General features: G+C 45.9%; 2 protein-coding genes across 2 annotated transcripts in view; one reads left to right on the top strand and one right to left on the bottom strand.

Annotated features, from left to right (window-relative positions):
• Nucleotides 1-21,114, top strand: part of LOC144195146 (ADAMTS-like protein 2) — a 92,766-nt gene extending 71,652 nt beyond the window's left edge. Inside the window, exon 11 of the mRNA XM_077714563.1 lies at nt 21,047-21,114. Within this exon, the coding sequence (XP_077570689.1) occupies nt 21,047-21,114 (68 nt within the window). The remainder of the gene's footprint in view (nt 1-21,046) is intronic.
• A 1,515-nt stretch (nt 21,115-22,629) lies between these two features.
• LOC144195145 (complement C5-like) overlaps nt 22,630-26,682 on the bottom strand; it is a 17,098-nt gene continuing 13,045 nt past the window's right edge. The window contains exons 6-8 of the mRNA XM_077714562.1: nt 24,283-24,380; nt 24,087-24,206; nt 22,630-22,717 (exon numbers count right to left, since the gene is read on the bottom strand). Coding sequence (XP_077570688.1) covers nt 22,630-22,717; nt 24,087-24,206; nt 24,283-24,380 — 306 coding nt within the window. The remainder of the gene's footprint in view (nt 22,718-24,086; nt 24,207-24,282; nt 24,381-26,682) is intronic.

The following is a 26,682-nucleotide window of genomic DNA, read 5'->3' as shown; positions in this document are numbered from 1 at the left end:
GTAGGACAAATAAGTCGAGTGAAGCCCAGTGGCGGGACACTCACCACAGTCCACAGGGTATCAGAACCCCAGACGAAGCTCAACCAAGCACGGATCCACCAACGGACATGAGTCCACCGACACAGACCTTGTCCATCTTGAAGGCCTGAAAGGGAGCTATGGTTCGGAGGGATTTGGGGTGTGACCGCGTGGTTCCACCTTGCGCCACACACCTGGGGCTGATCATCCTGTGGTGGGCCAACCTCTGCAGAGGGTGTCTTGTTATAAGTGGCTGAAACACCCAATGACGTGTGGGGCTAACAACTGATGATGTGGCGTGCAGGTGGCACCGCGTGATCCTAGCCAAATCCCACCCCATGTAAGACGTTATCTCCAATCTCTGTCAATTGATGTGCTGAACATTAGGGATATTTAACACCTAGTCCTATAAAGAAACCTGATGTCTGGTGTCAAAACCAGTGACCGCTGCGAAAGGGCAGCTGACAACCTGGGAAAGACCTGGTGACGGCCTGAAGAGACTGCTGGCAGGAGGGAATAGACCCCAACGGGGCTGGCAAGGGTTAGCTACCCTTGCTGGCAGGAGCCTTTCACTACACAGTGTCTTGGATCCACCCAATTATTGCTTTGAAGATTTCTAAAGGAAAAACACCCCTGGAGTCTGCGAGAGCGGGGGCGGAAGATGACTCATCAGCGGACCACACGGTAACGAACATTGCAAAGGAAACGACAACGAATCAGATGATCGGCACAACAGTTGACGGAGTAACAGCACTGGCAGGACACAAGATACAAAGCTGCATCTGTGGCCGGGAAAAGGTTACATCAGAGAGGGGTCTCAAGATCCACCAGGGCAGGAAAAAGTGCCTGGAAGAGCTTAGCGAGGGGCCTCGCATTGACCACTACTTCCTCAGAGGTAGGACAAATAAGTCGAGTGAAGCCCAGTGGCGGGACACTCACCACAGTCCACAGGGTATCAGAACCCCAGACGAAGCTCAACCAAGCACGGATCCACCAACGGACATGAGTCCACCGACACAGACCTTGTCCATCTTGAAGGCCTGAAAGGGAGCTATGGTTCGGAGGGATTTGGGGTGTGACCGCGTGGTTCCACCTTGCGCCACACACCTGGGGCTGATCATCCTGTGGTGGGCCAACCTCTGCAGAGGGTGTCTTGTTATAAGTGGCTGAAACACCCAATGACGTGTGGGGCTAACAACTGATGATGTGGCGTGCAGGTGGCACCGCGTGATCCTAGCCAAATCCCACCCCATGTAAGACGTTATCTCCAATCTCTGTCAATTGATGTGCTGAACATTAGGGATATTTAACACCTAGTCCTATAAAGAAACCTGATGTCTGGTGTCAAAACCAGTGACCGCTGCGAAAGGGCAGCTGACAACCTGGGAAAGACCTGGTGACGGCCTGAAGAGACTGCTGGCAGGAGGGAATAGACCCCAACGGGGCTGGCAAGGGTTAGCTACCCTTGCTGGCAGGAGCCTTTCACTACACAGTGTCTTGGATCCACCCAATTATTGCTTTGAAGATTTCTAAAGGAAAAACACCCCTGGAGTCTGCGAGAGCGGGGGCGGAAGATGACTCATCAGCGGACCACACGGTAACGAACATTGCAAAGGAAACGACAACGAATCAGATGATCGGCACAACAGTTGACGGAGTAACAGCACTGGCAGGACACAAGATACAAAGCTGCATCTGTGGCCGGGAAAAGGTTACATCAGAGAGGGGTCTCAAGATCCACCAGGGCAGGAAAAAGTGCCTGGAAGAGCTTAGCGAGGGGCCTCGCATTGACCACTACTTCCTCAGAGGTAGGACAAATAAGTCGAGTGAAGCCCAGTGGCGGGACACTCACCACAGTCCACAGGGTATCAGAACCCCAGACGAAGCTCAACCAAGCACGGATCCACCAACGGACATGAGTCCACCGACACAGACCTTGTCCATCTTGAAGGCCTGAAAGGGAGCTATGGTTCGGAGGGATTTGGGGTGTGACCGCGTGGTTCCACCTTGCGCCACACACCTGGGGCTGATCATCCTGTGGTGGGCCAACCTCTGCAGAGGGTGTCTTGTTATAAGTGGCTGAAACACCCAATGACGTGTGGGGCTAACAACTGATGATGTGGCGTGCAGGTGGCACCGCGTGATCCTAGCCAAATCCCACCCCATGTAAGACGTTATCTCCAATCTCTGTCAATTGATGTGCTGAACATTAGGGATATTTAACACCTAGTCCTATAAAGAAACCTGATGTCTGGTGTCAAAACCAGTGACCGCTGCGAAAGGGCAGCTGACAACCTGGGAAAGACCTGGTGACGGCCTGAAGAGACTGCTGGCAGGAGGGAATAGACCCCAACGGGGCTGGCAAGGGTTAGCTACCCTTGCTGGCAGGAGCCTTTCACTACACAGTGTCTTGGATCCACCCAATTATTGCTTTGAAGATTTCTAAAGGAAAAACACCCCTGGAGTCTGCGAGAGCGGGGGCGGAAGATGACTCATCAGCGGACCACACGGTAACGAACATTGCAAAGGAAACGACAACGAATCAGATGATCGGCACAACAGTTGACGGAGTAACAGCACTGGCAGGACACAAGATACAAAGCTGCATCTGTGGCCGGGAAAAGGTTACATCAGAGAGGGGTCTCAAGATCCACCAGGGCAGGAAAAAGTGCCTGGAAGAGCTTAGCGAGGGGCCTCGCATTGACCACTACTTCCTCAGAGGTAGGACAAATAAGTCGAGTGAAGCCCAGTGGCGGGACACTCACCACAGTCCACAGGGTATCAGAACCCCAGACGAAGCTCAACCAAGCACGGATCCACCAACGGACATGAGTCCACCGACACAGACCTTGTCCATCTTGAAGGCCTGAAAGGGAGCTATGGTTCGGAGGGATTTGGGGTGTGACCGCGTGGTTCCACCTTGCGCCACACACCTGGGGCTGATCATCCTGTGGTGGGCCAACCTCTGCAGAGGGTGTCTTGTTATAAGTGGCTGAAACACCCAATGACGTGTGGGGCTAACAACTGATGATGTGGCGTGCAGGTGGCACCGCGTGATCCTAGCCAAATCCCACCCCATGTAAGACGTTATCTCCAATCTCTGTCAATTGATGTGCTGAACATTAGGGATATTTAACACCTAGTCCTATAAAGAAACCTGATGTCTGGTGTCAAAACCAGTGACCGCTGCGAAAGGGCAGCTGACAACCTGGGAAAGACCTGGTGACGGCCTGAAGAGACTGCTGGCAGGAGGGAATAGACCCCAACGGGGCTGGCAAGGGTTAGCTACCCTTGCTGGCAGGAGCCTTTCACTACACAGTGTCTTGGATCCACCCAATTATTGCTTTGAAGATTTCTAAAGGAAAAACACCCCTGGAGTCTGCGAGAGCGGGGGCGGAAGATGACTCATCAGCGGACCACACGGTAACGAACATTGCAAAGGAAACGACAACGAATCAGATGATCGGCACAACAGTTGACGGAGTAACAGCACTGGCAGGACACAAGATACAAAGCTGCATCTGTGGCCGGGAAAAGGTTACATCAGAGAGGGGTCTCAAGATCCACCAGGGCAGGAAAAAGTGCCTGGAAGAGCTTAGCGAGGGGCCTCGCATTGACCACTACTTCCTCAGAGGTAGGACAAATAAGTCGAGTGAAGCCCAGTGGCGGGACACTCACCACAGTCCACAGGGTATCAGAACCCCAGACGAAGCTCAACCAAGCACGGATCCACCAACGGACATGAGTCCACCGACACAGACCTTGTCCATCTTGAAGGCCTGAAAGGGAGCTATGGTTCGGAGGGATTTGGGGTGTGACCGCGTGGTTCCACCTTGCGCCACACACCTGGGGCTGATCATCCTGTGGTGGGCCAACCTCTGCAGAGGGTGTCTTGTTATAAGTGGCTGAAACACCCAATGACGTGTGGGGCTAACAACTGATGATGTGGCGTGCAGGTGGCACCGCGTGATCCTAGCCAAATCCCACCCCATGTAAGACGTTATCTCCAATCTCTGTCAATTGATGTGCTGAACATTAGGGATATTTAACACCTAGTCCTATAAAGAAACCTGATGTCTGGTGTCAAAACCAGTGACCGCTGCGAAAGGGCAGCTGACAACCTGGGAAAGACCTGGTGACGGCCTGAAGAGACTGCTGGCAGGAGGGAATAGACCCCAACGGGGCTGGCAAGGGTTAGCTACCCTTGCTGGCAGGAGCCTTTCACTACACAGTGTCTTGGATCCACCCAATTATTGCTTTGAAGATTTCTAAAGGAAAAACACCCCTGGAGTCTGCGAGAGCGGGGGCGGAAGATGACTCATCAGCGGACCACACGGTAACGAACATTGCAAAGGAAACGACAACGAATCAGATGATCGGCACAACAGTTGACGGAGTAACAGCACTGGCAGGACACAAGATACAAAGCTGCATCTGTGGCCGGGAAAAGGTTACATCAGAGAGGGGTCTCAAGATCCACCAGGGCAGGAAAAAGTGCCTGGAAGAGCTTAGCGAGGGGCCTCGCATTGACCACTACTTCCTCAGAGGTAGGACAAATAAGTCGAGTGAAGCCCAGTGGCGGGACACTCACCACAGTCCACAGGGTATCAGAACCCCAGACGAAGCTCAACCAAGCACGGATCCACCAACGGACATGAGTCCACCGACACAGACCTTGTCCATCTTGAAGGCCTGAAAGGGAGCTATGGTTCGGAGGGATTTGGGGTGTGACCGCGTGGTTCCACCTTGCGCCACACACCTGGGGCTGATCATCCTGTGGTGGGCCAACCTCTGCAGAGGGTGTCTTGTTATAAGTGGCTGAAACACCCAATGACGTGTGGGGCTAACAACTGATGATGTGGCGTGCAGGTGGCACCGCGTGATCCTAGCCAAATCCCACCCCATGTAAGACGTTATCTCCAATCTCTGTCAATTGATGTGCTGAACATTAGGGATATTTAACACCTAGTCCTATAAAGAAACCTGATGTCTGGTGTCAAAACCAGTGACCGCTGCGAAAGGGCAGCTGACAACCTGGGAAAGACCTGGTGACGGCCTGAAGAGACTGCTGGCAGGAGGGAATAGACCCCAACGGGGCTGGCAAGGGTTAGCTACCCTTGCTGGCAGGAGCCTTTCACTACACAGTGTCTTGGATCCACCCAATTATTGCTTTGAAGATTTCTAAAGGAAAAACACCCCTGGAGTCTGCGAGAGCGGGGGCGGAAGATGACTCATCAGCGGACCACACGGTAACGAACATTGCAAAGGAAACGACAACGAATCAGATGATCGGCACAACAGTTGACGGAGTAACAGCACTGGCAGGACACAAGATACAAAGCTGCATCTGTGGCCGGGAAAAGGTTACATCAGAGAGGGGTCTCAAGATCCACCAGGGCAGGAAAAAGTGCCTGGAAGAGCTTAGCGAGGGGCCTCGCATTGACCACTACTTCCTCAGAGGTAGGACAAATAAGTCGAGTGAAGCCCAGTGGCGGGACACTCACCACAGTCCACAGGGTATCAGAACCCCAGACGAAGCTCAACCAAGCACGGATCCACCAACGGACATGAGTCCACCGACACAGACCTTGTCCATCTTGAAGGCCTGAAAGGGAGCTATGGTTCGGAGGGATTTGGGGTGTGACCGCGTGGTTCCACCTTGCGCCACACACCTGGGGCTGATCATCCTGTGGTGGGCCAACCTCTGCAGAGGGTGTCTTGTTATAAGTGGCTGAAACACCCAATGACGTGTGGGGCTAACAACTGATGATGTGGCGTGCAGGTGGCACCGCGTGATCCTAGCCAAATCCCACCCCATGTAAGACGTTATCTCCAATCTCTGTCAATTGATGTGCTGAACATTAGGGATATTTAACACCTAGTCCTATAAAGAAACCTGATGTCTGGTGTCAAAACCAGTGACCGCTGCGAAAGGGCAGCTGACAACCTGGGAAAGACCTGGTGACGGCCTGAAGAGACTGCTGGCAGGAGGGAATAGACCCCAACGGGGCTGGCAAGGGTTAGCTACCCTTGCTGGCAGGAGCCTTTCACTACACAGTGTCTTGGATCCACCCAATTATTGCTTTGAAGATTTCTAAAGGAAAAACACCCCTGGAGTCTGCGAGAGCGGGGGCGGAAGATGACTCATCAGCGGACCACACGGTAACGAACATTGCAAAGGAAACGACAACGAATCAGATGATCGGCACAACAGTTGACGGAGTAACAGCACTGGCAGGACACAAGATACAAAGCTGCATCTGTGGCCGGGAAAAGGTTACATCAGAGAGGGGTCTCAAGATCCACCAGGGCAGGAAAAAGTGCCTGGAAGAGCTTAGCGAGGGGCCTCGCATTGACCACTACTTCCTCAGAGGTAGGACAAATAAGTCGAGTGAAGCCCAGTGGCGGGACACTCACCACAGTCCACAGGGTATCAGAACCCCAGACGAAGCTCAACCAAGCACGGATCCACCAACGGACATGAGTCCACCGACACAGACCTTGTCCATCTTGAAGGCCTGAAAGGGAGCTATGGTTCGGAGGGATTTGGGGTGTGACCGCGTGGTTCCACCTTGCGCCACACACCTGGGGCTGATCATCCTGTGGTGGGCCAACCTCTGCAGAGGGTGTCTTGTTATAAGTGGCTGAAACACCCAATGACGTGTGGGGCTAACAACTGATGATGTGGCGTGCAGGTGGCACCGCGTGATCCTAGCCAAATCCCACCCCATGTAAGACGTTATCTCCAATCTCTGTCAATTGATGTGCTGAACATTAGGGATATTTAACACCTAGTCCTATAAAGAAACCTGATGTCTGGTGTCAAAACCAGTGACCGCTGCGAAAGGGCAGCTGACAACCTGGGAAAGACCTGGTGACGGCCTGAAGAGACTGCTGGCAGGAGGGAATAGACCCCAACGGGGCTGGCAAGGGTTAGCTACCCTTGCTGGCAGGAGCCTTTCACTACACAGTGTCTTGGATCCACCCAATTATTGCTTTGAAGATTTCTAAAGGAAAAACACCCCTGGAGTCTGCGAGAGCGGGGGCGGAAGATGACTCATCAGCGGACCACACGGTAACGAACATTGCAAAGGAAACGACAACGAATCAGATGATCGGCACAACAGTTGACGGAGTAACAGCACTGGCAGGACACAAGATACAAAGCTGCATCTGTGGCCGGGAAAAGGTTACATCAGAGAGGGGTCTCAAGATCCACCAGGGCAGGAAAAAGTGCCTGGAAGAGCTTAGCGAGGGGCCTCGCATTGACCACTACTTCCTCAGAGGTAGGACAAATAAGTCGAGTGAAGCCCAGTGGCGGGACACTCACCACAGTCCACAGGGTATCAGAACCCCAGACGAAGCTCAACCAAGCACGGATCCACCAACGGACATGAGTCCACCGACACAGACCTTGTCCATCTTGAAGGCCTGAAAGGGAGCTATGGTTCGGAGGGATTTGGGGTGTGACCGCGTGGTTCCACCTTGCGCCACACACCTGGGGCTGATCATCCTGTGGTGGGCCAACCTCTGCAGAGGGTGTCTTGTTATAAGTGGCTGAAACACCCAATGACGTGTGGGGCTAACAACTGATGATGTGGCGTGCAGGTGGCACCGCGTGATCCTAGCCAAATCCCACCCCATGTAAGACGTTATCTCCAATCTCTGTCAATTGATGTGCTGAACATTAGGGATATTTAACACCTAGTCCTATAAAGAAACCTGATGTCTGGTGTCAAAACCAGTGACCGCTGCGAAAGGGCAGCTGACAACCTGGGAAAGACCTGGTGACGGCCTGAAGAGACTGCTGGCAGGAGGGAATAGACCCCAACGGGGCTGGCAAGGGTTAGCTACCCTTGCTGGCAGGAGCCTTTCACTACACAGTGTCTTGGATCCACCCAATTATTGCTTTGAAGATTTCTAAAGGAAAAACACCCCTGGAGTCTGCGAGAGCGGGGGCGGAAGATGACTCATCAGCGGACCACACGGTAACGAACATTGCAAAGGAAACGACAACGAATCAGATGATCGGCACAACAGTTGACGGAGTAACAGCACTGGCAGGACACAAGATACAAAGCTGCATCTGTGGCCGGGAAAAGGTTACATCAGAGAGGGGTCTCAAGATCCACCAGGGCAGGAAAAAGTGCCTGGAAGAGCTTAGCGAGGGGCCTCGCATTGACCACTACTTCCTCAGAGGTAGGACAAATAAGTCGAGTGAAGCCCAGTGGCGGGACACTCACCACAGTCCACAGGGTATCAGAACCCCAGACGAAGCTCAACCAAGCACGGATCCACCAACGGACATGAGTCCACCGACACAGACCTTGTCCATCTTGAAGGCCTGAAAGGGAGCTATGGTTCGGAGGGATTTGGGGTGTGACCGCGTGGTTCCACCTTGCGCCACACACCTGGGGCTGATCATCCTGTGGTGGGCCAACCTCTGCAGAGGGTGTCTTGTTATAAGTGGCTGAAACACCCAATGACGTGTGGGGCTAACAACTGATGATGTGGCGTGCAGGTGGCACCGCGTGATCCTAGCCAAATCCCACCCCATGTAAGACGTTATCTCCAATCTCTGTCAATTGATGTGCTGAACATTAGGGATATTTAACACCTAGTCCTATAAAGAAACCTGATGTCTGGTGTCAAAACCAGTGACCGCTGCGAAAGGGCAGCTGACAACCTGGGAAAGACCTGGTGACGGCCTGAAGAGACTGCTGGCAGGAGGGAATAGACCCCAACGGGGCTGGCAAGGGTTAGCTACCCTTGCTGGCAGGAGCCTTTCACTACACAGTGTCTTGGATCCACCCAATTATTGCTTTGAAGATTTCTAAAGGAAAAACACCCCTGGAGTCTGCGAGAGCGGGGGCGGAAGATGACTCATCAGCGGACCACACGGTAACGAACATTGCAAAGGAAACGACAACGAATCAGATGATCGGCACAACAGTTGACGGAGTAACAGCACTGGCAGGACACAAGATACAAAGCTGCATCTGTGGCCGGGAAAAGGTTACATCAGAGAGGGGTCTCAAGATCCACCAGGGCAGGAAAAAGTGCCTGGAAGAGCTTAGCGAGGGGCCTCGCATTGACCACTACTTCCTCAGAGGTAGGACAAATAAGTCGAGTGAAGCCCAGTGGCGGGACACTCACCACAGTCCACAGGGTATCAGAACCCCAGACGAAGCTCAACCAAGCACGGATCCACCAACGGACATGAGTCCACCGACACAGACCTTGTCCATCTTGAAGGCCTGAAAGGGAGCTATGGTTCGGAGGGATTTGGGGTGTGACCGCGTGGTTCCACCTTGCGCCACACACCTGGGGCTGATCATCCTGTGGTGGGCCAACCTCTGCAGAGGGTGTCTTGTTATAAGTGGCTGAAACACCCAATGACGTGTGGGGCTAACAACTGATGATGTGGCGTGCAGGTGGCACCGCGTGATCCTAGCCAAATCCCACCCCATGTAAGACGTTATCTCCAATCTCTGTCAATTGATGTGCTGAACATTAGGGATATTTAACACCTAGTCCTATAAAGAAACCTGATGTCTGGTGTCAAAACCAGTGACCGCTGCGAAAGGGCAGCTGACAACCTGGGAAAGACCTGGTGACGGCCTGAAGAGACTGCTGGCAGGAGGGAATAGACCCCAACGGGGCTGGCAAGGGTTAGCTACCCTTGCTGGCAGGAGCCTTTCACTACACAGTGTCTTGGATCCACCCAATTATTGCTTTGAAGATTTCTAAAGGAAAAACACCCCTGGAGTCTGCGAGAGCGGGGGCGGAAGATGACTCATCAGCGGACCACACGGTAACGAACATTGCAAAGGAAACGACAACGAATCAGATGATCGGCACAACAGTTGACGGAGTAACAGCACTGGCAGGACACAAGATACAAAGCTGCATCTGTGGCCGGGAAAAGGTTACATCAGAGAGGGGTCTCAAGATCCACCAGGGCAGGAAAAAGTGCCTGGAAGAGCTTAGCGAGGGGCCTCGCATTGACCACTACTTCCTCAGAGGTAGGACAAATAAGTCGAGTGAAGCCCAGTGGCGGGACACTCACCACAGTCCACAGGGTATCAGAACCCCAGACGAAGCTCAACCAAGCACGGATCCACCAACGGACATGAGTCCACCGACACAGACCTTGTCCATCTTGAAGGCCTGAAAGGGAGCTATGGTTCGGAGGGATTTGGGGTGTGACCGCGTGGTTCCACCTTGCGCCACACACCTGGGGCTGATCATCCTGTGGTGGGCCAACCTCTGCAGAGGGTGTCTTGTTATAAGTGGCTGAAACACCCAATGACGTGTGGGGCTAACAACTGATGATGTGGCGTGCAGGTGGCACCGCGTGATCCTAGCCAAATCCCACCCCATGTAAGACGTTATCTCCAATCTCTGTCAATTGATGTGCTGAACATTAGGGATATTTAACACCTAGTCCTATAAAGAAACCTGATGTCTGGTGTCAAAACCAGTGACCGCTGCGAAAGGGCAGCTGACAACCTGGGAAAGACCTGGTGACGGCCTGAAGAGACTGCTGGCAGGAGGGAATAGACCCCAACGGGGCTGGCAAGGGTTAGCTACCCTTGCTGGCAGGAGCCTTTCACTACACAGTGTCTTGGATCCACCCAATTATTGCTTTGAAGATTTCTAAAGGAAAAACACCCCTGGAGTCTGCGAGAGCGGGGGCGGAAGATGACTCATCAGCGGACCACACGGTAACGAACATTGCAAAGGAAACGACAACGAATCAGATGATCGGCACAACAGTTGACGGAGTAACAGCACTGGCAGGACACAAGATACAAAGCTGCATCTGTGGCCGGGAAAAGGTTACATCAGAGAGGGGTCTCAAGATCCACCAGGGCAGGAAAAAGTGCCTGGAAGAGCTTAGCGAGGGGCCTCGCATTGACCACTACTTCCTCAGAGGTAGGACAAATAAGTCGAGTGAAGCCCAGTGGCGGGACACTCACCACAGTCCACAGGGTATCAGAACCCCAGACGAAGCTCAACCAAGCACGGATCCACCAACGGACATGAGTCCACCGACACAGACCTTGTCCATCTTGAAGGCCTGAAAGGGAGCTATGGTTCGGAGGGATTTGGGGTGTGACCGCGTGGTTCCACCTTGCGCCACACACCTGGGGCTGATCATCCTGTGGTGGGCCAACCTCTGCAGAGGGTGTCTTGTTATAAGTGGCTGAAACACCCAATGACGTGTGGGGCTAACAACTGATGATGTGGCGTGCAGGTGGCACCGCGTGATCCTAGCCAAATCCCACCCCATGTAAGACGTTATCTCCAATCTCTGTCAATTGATGTGCTGAACATTAGGGATATTTAACACCTAGTCCTATAAAGAAACCTATTAGAGGGAATTGGGATTTTCCAAAAACATGATAGGGGGCCATTAGGTCATGGCGGCTGTAAAAAAATAAAAACTTTAGATGTGAAACTATTCCCACCTCAATTCGGGGAACAAACAGCTAAACTGATAGCATTAAAGAGGATATAACTTTGTGTGAAACTTGAAGGAAATTTTTTACAAACGGTTAAAATGCTAGAGTGGGGGTGTGTATATTAAAGGATCTACTAATGAATGCGGGGTGGATCCAGACTTTCCGGAATGTGGGGTATTCATGGCGTCCTCGAGAATTTGTGGATTTTCTCCGGGTACTCCAGTTTACTCCCACAAAATGAAATTATGGATGCTAGACTGGTTGAACACACTAAATTCTTCTGTTTATGAGTGTGAGCGTGAATGATAGTTTGTCTTTTTGTGTTTTTTGATTGGCAGACCACCGAGACATAATCTATCAATAAAAGATCAATAATTGAAAATAATTTGGGCTTGAGTCAAGGGAAGACCTATGTCTCGACAAGGGGGAGGTGGCCTTGCTACAACGGCACTACAAGGCTTAGGGTTTAAATCTATATGCATACCCACATATCCATTTCAAAAAATACATATAGATTTTATTTTATTTTTATTAGATCATATGGATATCATTCCACGATATGGAATTCCAGAAACTATTTATAGTGATAATGGCTCCCATTTTGTTAATATAATAGTTGTCTACCATCCACAATTGGCGGACCTTATATGAAGTCCTGTTTGGTAGACCTTACAAATTGTTATTATTCACTACACAATGACAATTGGATGATGAGGCGAATCTATCAGAGAAAAAAAAACGCACACACCAAATTTAGACTATCAGAGGGAGATAATTGCTTGTCAACAGGAAACGGACGAAGCGACGGGGATTCTTGAAGACTGGATGCTGATAAGCAGCATAAAAGAAGAAACATCGGAGCAACGCAAAGTGGGAGGGTCCTTGTTACTGAAAGGGGACACGGATGCACCTTTCCCACAGTAAGAAGGTTGTCTAAATTGAAACGTTTCAAGAGGAAAACTCCCTAAACAAAGACAAAAAGTCATGTTGAAAACAATTATTGCTTTTGGGGCAATGAGATAATTGATGATTGTGATTCTATTCCTTTCCACAGTAGGGTTGTTTTCTCCAGTTGGAGAAAAAGGCGGAGGCGTTTCAATTGAGGATACACCTTCTTACGGGAGGGTAAACCGAGAAACATACACATTTACATTTAATTAACATTACCTACTAAATCAAATTTCCAAAATGAAAATATATATTTGGACTCGGCGACGTCCCGGTTGCCATACAAAGGGGCAATCTATGGTGGGAAATATGTGTGGTACATTAACAGCAAAAAATTGAAGATTGGGAAAAGCCTTGTTGCAGAAATTGGTCAAGATTGGAAAGCTTGGACTGACATATTAACCTGTGAAAATTTATTTCTGAAACAGGGATTTCCCAAACGGGGGATAATTGGGCGCTGTTAATGGAGTGTAAAGAAGGCAAGCACTATGTGGAGCTACTTTGGTAAAAGGGTGGTCTCAATTGAAACATTGAGGGGATAGGTAAGATAAAACTTTCTGACTTAATTAGAAACACCAATATTGATTGAAAAGATTCTTGCTCAACAAGCAATACCATAAAACTATAGGGAATTCTTTTATATTGGGTTTGAACAAACTACCAGACAAGGGAAAATTCGAAGTCATTTTTCGACGGGGGCGCCTGGATTCTCGACGGTTGAAGACTTATCCTGCTGGAGGGAGACATCTGGTGTGATCTCGGGTAAGTCCACATTATTGTCCGCATATTTTGACGGAGGTTCCAAATGCGTTAAAGGGGCATTGAATGTGAAGGTCCATTCTGGGTAATGTGACTCGCGTCCTGGGTGACGGCGATAAAATCCCTGTGTTTATACTAGTCAATGGCAGGTACATTTTTGGGGCACTTTGCTGGAAAGTGTCCTGTGTCTCAAGGGTAGGCACGAATATATTGTAAACGTTGTATGGTGTTTGTGTGGTTTCTGCAGTAAAATTAAGATAAGCCTAGGAAATACAATCGAAGGGGTAAAAACAAAAATATTAACTGTGTGAGGCACACAAACTCACTACAAAAAAGTAAAATATGGGAACACGTGTTGTAAGGCGGGTTTGGATGACGATCCAAAAATACGTCTAACTTGTAAGGATTGGAAAAATTGGAAAGACAAAGCGCTTTAAAATATTAGACAGCTATATTTATGGGTAAATAAATATGGGTTTGCTGGCCAGCTTAAAATGCATAAAATGCAGGATAATATATGCACTAATGCATAGAGGTAATATACATATATAAATAATATGTGAATGGATAAAAGTGTAATGGCTTGTTCCACAAACACTAATGGAAATAAGGCCGGGGAGAAGTTAAAAATACTATTTTGGGAAAATAGTGGGTGCTCCCTCGGATGACGGGGATATATTTAAGACCGAGGCGGCGGAAAAGTACTGTTTGGTAAGGAAAAATAGCGGGGCCTCATCGGCTGACGGGGAAAATATTTACCGAGATAGGTGACGGGAGCGGAGGAAGTTTAACAAAAATAGAGGGAGAAGAGATGGTGTAAAGTTCGACAAAAATCAGAGATAAGTTGTAAAAAATGGGGGTATATATATTACATGATTACCCAGACTAGAAGGTCTCTGAAAACAAGGAATGTCGGCTTAGAATGATTTGGAATGTGGATTTTGGATACGAGAATGTTGAGCTAGAAAATTAATTGAGACACTGGTATTTGATTTGGTTAATCCAGGTATGACGTTTTGTGATTACAATTAAATTGGGTTTTTTTGTGATGCTGGGGCTTGTATAACAACAATTAGAATGGTTATTTCCAAGTGCTGGTGGTGCTTTCTTAATATAACCTATATGTACTGTCAATTTACAGCAATGTAATGGCTTATTGCAGCTTGGCCTGGTTTTGATCCTGTCCGCTAGCGGGAAGATGGTGTTTAAAAAGACAAAAGAATATATACAAAATGGTCATTTAAATGTTTAGCAGGGAATGTCACCTGTGTTTTTTATTATACTCTAGACTTGCCAAATGATGTGTCGACTGCGGGAGAAGCGCTCTGGTGCAGCGGCTGCTGATTAAATGGGAGTGAAACATGTGGGCCGCGGGGCAGACGATTTGACTGTGTTAGCCTTTCGGGAGCGTGCGGACCGTGTAATTTGACCAAAATTTTGTGGATCCCTTCCGTGAAGACATTGCAATAATAATAATAATTGGCCTTGGGGGTGCTGAAGCAAACTTGAGGGCAGAAAATGGGTTTTTGCCATATTGTTGTGCTTGCAGCATACATATTCTGAATATGGGGTCTTGGAAAAATATTGTCATGTAGTTGGATAACGGAAGAGGAGTTAATTTGACTTTTTAATGGTTGTCTTCTCTCAAAAGCGTTGAATTTGGGCACAGGAAAAAAAGAGGCGACATTTCAAGTGTTGACTCGCTGGTTTGTAAACAGAAGATAACAATGCTGCTTTCGCAGCAAGAGTAGAGGTCATAGTTAGCGGCTTATGGCGTTTTTTGTTTGGACTTTTCAGAATAAGAACGATACATGGTCTGCAAGGAATGCAAGGTTATGCGAATGCTTTCACATTCATTTTTTGGGTTTTAAACAGAAATGTATATTAAGGTGATAGAAAATCTGTTTAGTAAAAGGTTGATTTGGTAAAAAGCTTTGGATTTGGGAATAGAGCAAAAATAGTCATTTTGGAACAATTGTGGATTTTAAAGTGCTCTTAGTTAAAGGAAACTAGCTTTTGGAGGATAAAATAATATTAATACTATTTCTGAATAGTTTGATTGTTCAAAATACTTTAATCCAGGAGGTTGGCTGGTTAAAGAAAAAACAAGAATGGAAAAATTTACAATATTATGGTATATTGGCGACAATTTGAGGTTTTTTAAAACATTAAAAATTGTACTTAGAAAATGCCTAACAAAAGGTTGATTTCCTTAATTTAATTGTGGAAGATTTTTGTTTTGGTAACAGGGAGCTATGGGAAATGACTCTTGTCTTAAGTAAACATCATATGAGGTGATTTACAAAGTATATCTTAGGTATTGAGAGTTATTTGGCTGTTAACGACATTAAATGGGAAATTAACAATGCAATAGTGGCATGAGAAAATTCATGGCATTCATCCAAATAATTAGGTGAATTGTAAATGAAATAATTGGTTTAGGATGAGCATATTTTCCCTAAGACTGGAGTAACATGGAATGTTTTTCAAAGTGCACTTGAAAGAACATTGTCTGTTGTCCTGGCGGGATGAAATATGCTTTGGATGAATTAATACAACCAAATGATGTTGCTTTCTATTGCTTTAAGGGCATGCAAATTAAGAGAACATTAACTTAAAATTCATAGCATTGCAATGATGGGGTTAATACGCCTGAATGTTACAGTGATAACGAGTGGCAATAGCAAGCTTAGATAAGGGTTCTCCAAATTCCAAAATCTGGCTTAGAAACAGGTTATGTTAGTCACTTTGGGTTTTGACAGGATATGCCGGTGTATGAATTCTGGCATATTTTGGGAATTGGGGACCACATATCTAAAACAAATTCGAGACAAATGTGTAAATAGGCTCTATTTGGCGCTGGATGCTCAAATTCTAGTGGGGCCTTTCATGTTTTGAAACGAGTTGTCTATGAACAAAATGGGATGGATGGGATTTTTTTGGGAACAGCCTTGTTGCAGAAATTGGTCAAGATTGGAAAGCTTGGACTGACATGTTAACTTGTGAAATTTATTTCTGAAACAGGGATTTCCCAAACGGGGGATAATTGGGTGCTGTTGATGGAGTGTAAAGAAGAGGGGCAAGCACTATGTGGAGCTACTTTGGAAAAAGGGTGGTCTCAATAGAAACATTGAGGGGATGGGTAAGATAAACTTTCTGACTTAATAAGACAAGGGAAAGCAATGCCTACGCTGTCACACACATGGAACTAGCTGTTACAATACGCAGCAGAAGGAGCAACACCTCGGTACCGCCGGAGGTTTGGAGCTGGACAAAAGTGCTGGGAGAAGAGGCAACGGTTCTGACCAACCATTCCATCGTGGGATGGGATGGAAGAGCTGTCGGCCCCTACCAGCAACGGAGTCGAGGTTTTCTGCCCTGCTGCTGTTTTCTTCAGCTTCAGACTACTGAGTGACTGTGTGAATAAGCTTGCAAGAGCGACTCTGCATATTCTCCACCTCGGTCACAGTCTGCAGAAGTTCCCCATCTCGTGGAAGACTTCCTGTGTGTGGTTCCAGTTTTTGTCCAACTTTACAAGGTCTTTTTGAGTCCGATTCAGATACCGCAACCAAATTGGCGCTGTTTAAGCGGCAGCCGGTGGCTGCGGTAACTCCGTCCACTCTTGTTTTTTGTGTTTTTGCTGCTATTATGTTTTAATAATTTGATGATTACATTTACTTCGATTTGCTTTGTACTTTGTGCTTTTGCTTTGCTGTTCTGTGGGGTTCCAGTTTTTGTCCAACTTTACAATATCTTTTTGAGTCCGATTCAGTTACCGCTACCAAAATGGCGCTGTTTAAGCGGCAGCCGGCAGCCACGGTAGCTTTGTCCACTCTTGTTCGTTTTGTGTTTTGCTGCTTTTATGTTTTAATGATTTGATGATTCCATTTACTTTGATTTGCTTTGCACTTTGTGCTTTTGCTTTGCTGTTTATTCTTTCTAATCACCCTCTTCCTACTCCCACAATGTCCGGGATGAATAAAGTTATCCAATCCAATCCAATCCAAAACTATAGGAAACTCTTTTATATTGGGTTTGACGTCTCCAATGGTTTCAATTGAGACTAAACCATCTTACAAAGGATAAGAACAAACTACCAGACAAGGGAAAAAGTAGCTCGGATCTAACAACTCCCTCAATCACCATTCTTTTGGGGAAAAGTGTTTTTACAAATGAAAAACGTGTCCTACTTATACAGAAAAAATATTGAAACAGTGTCTATCCTGTTACGCAGTAAATAGGAAGTCAATTTTTCCACTGTTTAATCATTTTACCTGCTTAAACCTTACAGGGCATGGTCTGAAGCTGGGGGCGATAAATGAGACGTGGTGTACCGGCGTTCTAAAACAAACTACACCCCTGATACCACGATCTGGCCTTTGGTGGTGGGGTGGTAGATACATTATACGACTCCTGCCGAAACGCGGCAGGACTAGGTACTTTGGTCTCACTGCTCTTACCGGTATCTGTTTTTCCATCTACAGTGGAGGAGATACAATTGGCTGCTCAGAAATCTTGTGTGGTGAAGGGTCCCTCCCGACATCGTCGAGCGGCATGGAGGGAAGGAGATCCAACATACATTGATGCGATTGGCATCCCCCGGGGCATCCCTAATGAGTATAAGCTGGCTTATCAGATCGCAGCAGGATGGGAGTCCAAAAACAAAAATGTGGATGAGATAAATTACCTGCATTACAATGTCCAAAACCTTGGAAATTATACTGAACAGGGATTTGTGGCCATAAAGGAGTGACGGGCAGCTACCAGTCTGATGGCGTTCCAGGATCGCATAGCGGTAGAGATGCTCCTAACGGAGCAAGGGGGCGTGTGTGCAAAATGTTTGGAAAACAATGTTGCACCTTCATACCGAACAACACGTCACCCGATGGGTCCTTACCCAGAGCCATTAGTGGCCTGCAGACCCTAAAGCCGCAATATGCAAAAGCAGTCTGGAGTAGAATTATCCGCTTCACACACTGGGGGTATAGGACCTTTGGAAAATGTAAGGATTTGGCCCAATCTGTTGTGTTCTGTAGCCATATATGCTCCTACCTTGACATTGTATGGGTGTTGCCTTATCCCCTGTTTGCGCTCCTTGCTAAGCCGACTTATAACTACTGCAATTGCCCATACAAATTCTAAATTACACTAATTATATCTCTGCTTATGAAACGTACCAGGGAAAACAGCGAGCTCCAGGAGTACGGTAATTCCGGGGACCAATTGGACGAATATGATTATGTTCTTTCTCTTTCAGACCAGCCATGGGAGTAAGGAGTAGGCGGGAAAAATCACAGTCACCCGACATTACCATTTCGTGATTACTAAGAAATGATTAATAACATACATATTATAAAAACGGGGGAATTTTGGGTTTATTCTGTATTACTATTATACATATGTGTAGTAATTCATTTCTTTGTCAAATCATCAAGAGTCTTTCTATTGTTCGGCTCGAGGTCATAAACTGCCGCCTAGTCCACTCTCACATGGACTTCTCCAAGGATTGTTGACGCTACATCTCACCCAGTATCGGGCTGTGAGGGTTGTTGATCGGGCAAGGACTCGGGATATCTTCCATTTCCATAACAAAGATGTTGTTTCTGCCACGTCCATAACACTCGTGACGCACTTCGGGCTTCTTTATGTAATTGCTATATGATTGTTAGGTCAAATGAAGGCGTGATTGTTTTATCCCAAATGCCTTAAAGCTGTACGCGAAATACGGTTCGAGAGGATACTTTTGAAGATCTCCTCCCTTAAGGTTTCTTATCTGTGATCCAATCTATTTAATTAAATGTCAATACTTGAATAAGATGTCTGCCTGCAGTTATTGATAATTACAAAAAAGGGTAATTATTAATGAACCTATCACATGTGGTCTATATAAAGACTGACCTAGTGTTCAATCAGAGAGAATTGCGAGGAAGACAGGCTGTGAGAGGTTCACAGCTGTCGGAGCATTCTCCAACCATCCTGCAGTCCGGTAATAAACCTATTTCCTATGGAAATTGAGTCGAGGTTTTGGTACACGGTCGATGGACGCCGGTCGATTGGTCGCCGGTCGATTGGTCGCCGGTCTTTTGGTCGCCAACCTTTTGGTCGTCGGTCTTTTGGTCGCCTGGAAGGTTATTGATAATTACCATTTAAATTGTTGCTCAAATTTCCTAAATACAAACTGTGAATTACTATTTAGTCATACTTAATGTCCTAGTAATTATTAGGCTAAAGAAAAGCTCAAAGTTTCCCGGATTTTTATTGTTTTTTGTTGGAGAACTTGTTAAGACCCTGACTGATTTAGCTTCCGAAAGGGACAGAGCATGTACAAATAAACTCTTATAGACACACGTCACCTCAGTGAAACTGCTCATGGCCATTGTTGGCTTTTATTGATGTGTGGACCGTGTTGTTTTACCTTGTTTTGTTCCCGGTCTTCTTCTTGGTTGCCAGTCCTTTGGTCGCCCGTTGTCGCCGTCCGGGCGACCAAAGGACCGCGACCAAAAGAGTGGCGACCAAAAGACAGCGACGAAAATACAGGCGACCAATCAACCGCACACACGAGGTTTTATAGCCATAAAATAGTTTTTGAGGGTTGGATTGATTTGATTCGTTGAAGGCGCTACGAGAAAATGCATAGACCGCCACTGTTATAAATAGTCTGGTGTTTGGAAGTGTGCAATCCTACCCACCCCTCTTTCTGTCTCTCTAGCTGTCTCTTTTCCCTTTGTTTGTTTCCTGTCACCAGTCGGCAGGCAAAGAAGAATTAAGGCAGCACGAAATGCGCAGGATAAAAGAAAATAAATTTGATATGCTTAGGCCCATGTGGAAAACCAAAGTGTGAAAAAACATAATGCTATAACTTGTGGAAAAAACTTTGAGTGGTCATAACTGGAATGGTACACATGAAGTTGAGTTAGTTTATACCAAGAAATAGTAGAATTTGTGCTCAAGCGGCAGTGGTCAATGTTCTGGTGCGGAGTGGTTAAGTGCTGTGGTGTTTTCTGTGTGTGTGCTGTAAATCACGTGGAGCAGTGTTAAAATCTTTGCAGAAGGTTTGAGCTTTCTCCATTCTGAAGATAAACTGTCAGGGGACGTGGCAAAGCTCCCCTCCCTTTGAGGAAGCATTAGAAACAGAAGATGAGCGTGCATTTTTATTTTGTGTATGGCCGGCGTGAGGGAAAGCCGAATCAACCCTGTGCGTACAGTTTTATTGACCAAAGCGTTTGAATTGAATGCATTTTGTTTTAACAGCCCACTATCCAGCTTGATATAAACAGACAGTCGGCATTATAGTTTGACGTTAATCAATTGACACAGAAAAAGCTAGTTGTTTTTTCCAAAAGATAACTGTGCAGCATACTTTATCAATTGCTTATTAACCTGTTATTGGGAACACATTGCAAAGATGGCTTATTTTGGGAGTCAAATCCTTAATGAAGAAAGATGAAATGGAAGTCATTTGTAGGAAATGGGCCAAGCGTACAAAGAATTTAAACCCCTGCGTAATATTGATGACTATTAGCATATCTACCGATTGCATAAGCATTGAAGAACTTATGTCAACTAGATAAGCATTCTTTCCATTGCTTTATAGCCCTACAAATTGGGGCAAGTTAGACTTAAAAGTAAAAAAATTGGCTTTGCATATACAGGGATTAATCCGCTAAATCTACAAATGTGAATACAAATGTAACGATTAGCAAGGACATCCTTAAAAGTGGGGAATTAACAATTCTCCAAGATCCAAAAACAAACAAAGACAGAGATTGTTATTGTACATTATTTAGGCAATGGCACCCATTTCAAAACAAAAATTAAATTAGCTCTATTTTGCGCTATACACTCAAAATCAGGCAGGCCTTTCATGGCGGACCTAGCTGCTAAACTGAGGAAACAACCGCACATTGAGCACCTCCTTTGAGTATCTTTTTGATCAATGGCAGATTCAACACCCACAAAATGGACGATTGGGAACTTCAGCTTGCAACCAACAGCTTTGTCCGGAATTGCAACATTATTCTCACCACGGAAACGTGGCTACACCTGCAAATCCCTGAAGCCGCGGTATCGCTAGCTAGCCGCATGCTACACCGACGCGATCGATCGAAAGAATCCCGAAAAAGCAAGGGGGGGGGGGGGGGGGGGGGGAACTGTGCGTGTACAGACCATCTGCTATTGGATTAAGAACTTCTTAACCAACCGTCCACAAACTGTTAGACTTGGTCCCCACCTCTCTTCCTCCATTACACTGAGCTCTGGCTCCCCTCAAGGCTGTGTACTGAGTCCTCTTCTGTATGCCCTGTATGTTCACATACGACTGTACACCAACCCACCAGTCTAACTCCATCATCAAATTTGCTGGTGACACCACTGTGGTCGGACTAATCTCAGGGGGGATGAGTCTGTTTACAGAGATGTGGTTAAAAAAACTGTTTGTGGTGTTTGGTGAACAGTCTCACACTAAACACCACGAAAACTAAAAAAATAATCCTGGACTTTTGCAAACGCAGCACATATCTGACTCCACTCCTCATAAGTGGAGTATGCCTATACCAGGGTCCAGTACTTCAAATTCCAGGGGTCCACGTCACGGACAAGTTCTTCTAGTCTACCAACACCACGGCAGTGGGGAAGAAGGCCCAGAAACGACTCCATTTCCTGAGGGTACTCACGAGGAACAACTTGGACACTAAGCGTCTGGTAACCTTCTATAGAGCCACTGTGGAGACCATCCTGGCATACTGCATTACAGTGTGGTACGCTGGAAGCACATCATCAGACGGAAAGGCCATGCAGAGAGTTATCAACACTGCTCTCTGCCCTCACTGTTTACATCGCCAGCTCTCACTACCTCAGCAGAGCCAGGAACATTGTAAGGGGCCAATACCACTCTGGTCACAACCTGTTCCAGATGCTGCCCTCTGGCAGATGCTACAGGTCTCACAAAGCACAGATAAATAGACTTGAGGAAAGTTTTTTTCCCACAGCCATCAGGACTCTGAACTTGCGTTAGCACGACACACAATCCCTTCTGCACAATAATTTGGGGGTGTGCAATAACAATGTGCAATATCTTAAATTGCGCAATATTTTAAAATTTACCTAGCCAGGATGTGATGTTTTATACATTTATATTACTATTTATGTTTATTTTTTACAGGGAAAACGCACTTTATGGAGTACCACCACCAATTTCGTTATACGCGGCTGTGTACGATGACAATAAAGGCTTTTGATTGATTGATTTGATTGACTGTAGAAGATAACAGCATGTGTTCCTTAGCCCGGGTCAAGCTGACCCTAAATATACTAGACATTGCCGAAGGATTGCAGATGTCCCAGACATGAAACGCAAATGTGAAAGGCGGCGGATGTCCTTCACTGTACTTCTTAAAATATGCTCAGATGTTCAATAAAGTGGGACTATGTTCCTGTCTCACTGCTGTCCAAGTGTGCACTCAGTTCGAGCTTCAATAATTGGCGTCAGGAAATCGGGAGACGAAGTGGAAGGCATCGAAAGCTGGCTGCTTGGGCATACACCGAATTGCGAAATCAACGGCCCGTGAAGAGGTATGAGTTCTTACCATCTGATTTGCAATATGGTGTCTGTGTGAGTGGCTGCGCTGATGCAGTGTTTCTAAAAACCTTCCAGGCTAAAGAACCTGCAATTTCAAAAAGATAGAAGACCAGACCCCACTCGCACGAACACAAAAAGTCTTCATGTGTTTTATATAATAAAGGACTCGAGTCAAAGCTGTTAAAAAGCTGACTGGAATTTCATTGGAAGGAAGAAAAATAGAGAGAAGTTAACCCGTGGCCGTAATTCCGGGCTGTTTGTCTCGTTGAAGAAACTTCAGTGCTTTTCGTCTGGAAGCTAATACTGTGAACTGGTTAGATGAAGCCAGCGTTCACAAGTTAATTATAGCATCTGTTTGAATGTTATTTTAGGTTTAGTGCCCCGGTAGAATTGAAGTCAAAAGTACGCTTCAGGGGGAAGCACACTATCAATCCCTAATAATAATTTGTGGGTTCATCAAACCCGCTTATCAGAATTCAAGCCAATGCTGTGCTTCAAATATATGTCATGCGGTCGATGAGGACAGACTAAATAATAAATATAGCTATTAAAATATAACAATCCTCGAATAAGAGTTTAAGTTACCATGGGCGCGGAAGTTGCTAAACGCATGCACGTGTGGCAGAATGTGCGTCTGTATGTGTGAGTGTCCCTGCCAGCTGAGAGACAAAGAAGATTTAAGGTGTGAAACATATCGATGCGCGCCGTAAAATGTATAAGATGCTTTTACTGTGTGGAAAATAAAAGTGTTTAAACATATTGTTGAAGCTTTGGAAAGATGCTGTAGTTGTAAACATAAATTGAATGCTGGTTAAATTGTGATACAGGAATTTGAGCAAAAGCGATCGTATTGATTTCATTTTTGGTCAGTGAATAGAAAAGATTTTTGTAAGTGAATGGAAAATATTTTGTAAGGGAGTAGAAAAGATTTTTGTAAGTGAATGGAAAATATTTTGTAAGGGAGTAGAAAAGATTTTTGTCAGTGAATAGAAAAGATTTGTGCGAAGAGTTGACTTGAGGGACGTAGAGTGGAGCTAAATATTTTGTGTGCGAAGAGTTGTCTTGAGGTGTGTAGAGTGGAGTTAAAACATCGGCAAGAATCTCGGAAAGTGAAGTGTCTGGTGGGCAGGACAGCGCAGAGTGTACAGTGGGGCAAATAAGTATTTAGTCAACCACAAATTCTGAAAATTATCCTACTTGAAAAGATTAGAGAGGTGGTCCTGTTTTTCCTTGGAAGATCCCTACCCACTTACTCAAAGAGAGGAACTATTTTGAGCCAAATCCCCCCCCCCCCCCCCCCCCCGCCGCCTCCCGACCCAATCTGGGAATCACTGCCAATGTATTGAGATTTACCATATTCCCTGATCTCAAAGTGTGTTGTGGCTTTCGTGCTGAAGGGATCCAAGTATGAGGCTTCAATAGACCAGCTTCCTAACCTAAAATTACATCAGACTATTAATTATTAAAGTGTGAGACCTAAAAAGATTCTGATTCTGGCTCCCGGATAAGTACTTGGGCCTGAGGGGGATTTTAAAGGGGTTCTGCAAGGATACGATCCCGTTGTTCAGGTCTAACATCTCCCGCACATCCACAGTCTGATGGTCAGGATCCTGTTGAGTAGACCAAAACCAGAACAAAAACAACACTGTCAAATCATTCAGTCAGGAAGTGATTATATCCGAACATTATTTTAAAAAGTGAACCATTGATTGATACTGATAATGGCACCCAAATTGTGTTAACAAAATAATTGGCTGAATGGACCGAAGGTTCCATATCTCGTTTTGAAATCACTGCCTACATAACGGGTAAAACAGTACAACAACATATGGAAATACTATTTAGTAGACCCTACAAAATGCCATAATTTACTGCACGATTGGAACTGGATGATAAGGATAATCTGGCTGACTGCATAAAAAGGGAAATCTTTAAGAGAAAGCATTGAATTTGGATTGGCAGAAGGAGACTGTGTTTTTCAACAGGAAACGGACTGGACCAACGGTGGTGCTCAACCTCAAAGTAAAGAAGAAGAAATAGCACTATGTGGAGCTACTTTTTGCACTGTAATAGGGTGGTCTCAGTTGAAACGTTGAGGAGACGGGTAAAATAAGCTTTCTGATTTAATAAAATGCGGGAACCACTCCAATATTGATGGGAAAGATTATTGCTCAGCGAGCAATACCATAAACTATAGGGAACTCTTTTATATTGGTTTTGATGTCTCCATATGTGTTGGGTTTATTCTGTATTACTTTTATAATAGTCGTATTAATTCATTTCTTTGTTAAATCATTCTCTTTCTATTCTCTGTATTAATTCCTTTCTTTGTTTAAATCATTCTCTTTCTATTTTCCAAGTGTTGCGAGGTCACGCCAAGTCATCTTTAACCTGGACGGCCTGTTCCAGGATGGTTATACAAACAATCCACCCAATCTGGGTCCTTGAGATTTGGTGGGCCCTTGGTGACGAGGCCAGGGCTATTCGGCCAATAACAAGAATATTGTTATCGTTATGTAACCGTACACTTCAGGTTTTTCTGTATGTAACGATTATATGATTATGATTATATTATATGATTCTTAGGTCAAGGAGGTTGTATAATTACTCTAATCTAAATGTTGTTAGGTCTAGTCTCCTGTTTTTGTTATTGGTAAAATACTTTGATTGTTATTGTAGTCCCAGATGTTGTTTTTACTCATACGTGATGGAATGATCAACAACTCTGTAAATTGTTTTGATTCATGACCATAAGAGTGGGACGAAAACGTCTATTCGAGGAGACGTTCTGAAGTTGTAAGGTGACACTTGCTGTAACGCTCCCCTCCGGAGGCTTTTATCTGTTGTATCCATTTCTATTTAATTAAATGTCAATAATTGAATAAGATGTCTTCCTGCAGTTATTGATAATTACGGACGAAGGTAATTATTAATGAACCTAACAATATGGAAAGGTGAAAGCGCTTCAATTGAGACTAAACCATTTTACAAAGGGTAAAAACAAAATACCAGACAAGGGAAAATACGATCGAATATAAAAACTCCCTCAATCACCATTTTGTTGGGAAAGTGTTTTTACAAAAGACAAGGTGTCCTGTTTGTAAAGAAAAGCTAAAAAATATTAGAATAATGTCTGTCCTGTTACGAAAGCAGTAAAGGGCAAGTCAATTTTTCTGCTGTTTAACTGTACCTGTTTGAACCTTACAGGGCATGGTCTGAATCTGGGTGCGGTAGATTAGACATGGTGTGACAACGGCCTCACTGATTCCACGTTTTGGCTTATGGTGGTGAAGTGGGGCAAATAAATTGCATAACTCCTGTCAAAAGAAACAGGACTATGTGCTTTGGTTTCATTGTTTTTACCAGTATCTGTTTTAGAGTGGAGATATAATTGGCGGCTCAGGATTTCGGTGCAGCGGCTGGCCTCTCTCGACGACGTTGAGCTTTGTAGAGGAATGGCAATCCGACTTATGGGTTGGTTTGCCAAATTGCAGCAGGAGTATATTTTTCTTTGGCTTACGCCAAATAAAAATATGAATAGGGTGAATACCATCCATTACAATGTCCAAGTAAAGAAATTGGATTTGCAATGAAGGAAAAGCTGGCAGCCACCAGTCTCATGACTTCCATGGGCCGCAAAGCGGCTGGTATGCTCTCTCTCTCTCTCTCTCTCTCTCTCTCTCTCTCTCTCTCTCGGAAAGTTTCGACAGACCTTCAATAGTTATGAGAACTGAGGCTAATTGTTATGAGATTCCGAATAATGTTTAGACTTGTTATGCATGTTGTTTAAATCTTGTGAATATATTAGCAAAAGGGACACCGGTCATCTGACTGGAGGCGTGTGTGGATGGATTCTCTTCTTGCAAGAATAAAAGGATTTGATCTCAGATGCCTCCATTATTGAACGTTGAA

The sequence above is a fragment of the Stigmatopora nigra genome, chromosome 4 (genome assembly GCF_051989575.1).
Source record: "Stigmatopora nigra isolate UIUO_SnigA chromosome 4, RoL_Snig_1.1, whole genome shotgun sequence".
NCBI lineage: Eukaryota > Metazoa > Chordata > Actinopteri > Syngnathiformes > Syngnathidae > Stigmatopora > Stigmatopora nigra.
This window is presented reverse-complemented; position numbering and strand designations above follow the sequence as displayed.